At 60.8% G+C, this 2,035-nt stretch overlaps 1 protein-coding gene across 1 annotated transcript in view; it reads right to left on the bottom strand.

The window, feature by feature from the left end:
- LOC121347525 (acetylcholinesterase-like) overlaps nucleotides 1–2,032 on the bottom strand; it is a gene marked incomplete at its 5' end in the record, with an annotated part of 4,253 nt that extends 2,221 nt beyond the window's left edge. Inside the window, 2 exons of the mRNA XM_041426226.1 lie at nucleotides 469–635; nucleotides 1,353–2,032. Coding sequence (XP_041282160.1) covers nucleotides 469–635; nucleotides 1,353–2,032 — 847 coding nt within the window. The remainder of the gene's footprint in view (nucleotides 1–468; nucleotides 636–1,352) is intronic.
- Nucleotides 2,033–2,035: the final 3 nt, after the last annotated feature.

The raw sequence follows: 2,035 nt of genomic DNA, 5'->3' as shown, positions 1-2,035 counted from the left end.
GTGTCCCCAGTGTCCCCTCTGTGTCCCCAATGTCCCCAATGTCCCCACAATGTCCCCAAATCTCTCCAATGTCCCCTCTGTGTCCCCAATGTCCCCAAATGTCCCCAATGTCCCCCGCTGTCCCCATCACCCCAACATCCTCCCAATGTCCCAAATCTCCCCAATGTGTTCCTAAATCCCACAATGTCCCCGATGTCCCCAATCCCCCCAGTGTCCCCAATGTCCCTTCAATGTCCCCAATGTCCCCAGGTGTCTCCAGTGTCCCCTCTGTGTCCCCAATGTTCCCAAATCCCCACAATGTCCCAAAATGTCCCCAATGTCCCCAGGTGTCCTCAGTGTCCCTGTGTCCCCATCACCCCAACATCCTCTCAATGTCCCCAATGTCCCAAATGTCCCCAATGTGTTCCTAAATCCCACAATGTCCCCAATCCCCCCGGTGTCCCCCCGGTGTCCCCGGTGTCCCCTCACCGGTGACGTTGAGCAGCTTGGGCAGGAAGCGCGTCCAGAAGGCGCAGGCCTGGGCGCGCAGGCCCTGGGCCACGGCGAGCGGCCGCGCGTTGAGCCGGGCGTAGCTCTGCCCCGCCGCCGTGTAGGACGGCCAGCGCCGCTCGCGCTCTGACGGCTCGTTGGGGTCCCTGCGCGGAGTCAACGTGGCTCGACACAACCGAGGTCATCCAACCCAACCCGACTCAGCTGAGGTCATCCAACCCAACTCAACCCAACTGAACTCAACCCAACCGTGGTCATCCAACCCAACCCAATCCAACCCAACCCAACCCAACTCAACTGAGGTCATCCAACCCAACTCAACTGAGGTCATCCAACTCAACCCAACCCAACCGAGGTCATCCAAGCCAACCCAACCCAACCCAACTGAGGTCATGCAACCCAAGCCATCTCAACTCAATTCAACCCAACCCAACTCAACCAAACCAAGGTCATCCAACCCAACCAAAGTCAGCCAACTCAACTCAACCCAACCGAGGTCATCCCAATGAGATTGTCCAACCCAGCTCATTGCAACTCAATCCAACTCAACTCAACTCATCCAAACTCAACCCAACCCAACTCAAGTGGTCACAACTCACCTCATCCCAACTCAACCCAAGCCAACTCAACCCGAGCAAGGTCATTCATCTCAACCCAACTCAAGTCATGCCAATCGAGATCATCCAACTCAACTCATCCCAACTCAATCCCAACCAAACCCATCCCAACTCAACATAACTCAATCCCATCCCGTTCTAACCCATCCCAACTCAACACAACTCAATCCAATCCCATTCTAACTCATCCCAACTCAACCAAACTCAACCAAACCCAACTCAACCCATCTCCATCCCAGGCCGTACCCGGTGCGGGCAAAGTTGCCCCAATATCTCATGATGCGCCGGCTCAGCGCCTCCTCCTCGGCCGTGTAGTTGAGCCCGGGGTTCAGCGGCTGCCCGAACACGAACTCGATCTCGTAGCCGTGCGGCACGCCCATCCACGGCGGCCACAGCAGGTTGGAGGCGCGGTGGTCGAACAGATAAGCGAAGACGGTGCCGCCGCGCTCGGCCCAGCGCTGGGCGAAGTGCATCAGCGGGCACACCACGTTGTGGTCGCCCACGATGTCGTCCAGCGCCTCGCGGTTCTTCACCGGGTTGTCCTGGTCCAGCCAATCGGTGTACTGCAGCACCACGGCCTCGGCCGCCAGCTCGTTGGCCTGCGGCACGCCCAGCCGGACCCCGCCCAGGAACTCCTCGCGGCTGATCAGGCTCTCGTTGTCCTTGCCGAAACCCGGCACGCCGTACACCAAGAAATAGGTGCCCTCGTCCTGCACGGCGCCCAGCAGCACCTCGGCCTCGGCGCGGCCCGGCGCGCCCAGCAGCGCCTCGGGGGTGTCGGCCAGGAACTCCCCGTCCACCACGGGCACGAAGGCGAAGCGGAACACGCCCTGCTGCGGCAGCACGGCCGCCTCGTGCTCCACCAGCTGCGGCGGCGGCGCGGCGCGCAGGCAAGCCAACAGCTCCGTCTCGTTGGTCACCGCCCCGCC

This window comes from Onychostruthus taczanowskii, unplaced genomic scaffold (assembly GCF_017590055.1).
Source record: "Onychostruthus taczanowskii isolate IOZ18803 unplaced genomic scaffold, ASM1759005v1 scaffold909, whole genome shotgun sequence".
Lineage (NCBI taxonomy): Eukaryota > Metazoa > Chordata > Aves > Passeriformes > Passeridae > Onychostruthus > Onychostruthus taczanowskii.
This window is presented reverse-complemented; position numbering and strand designations above follow the sequence as displayed.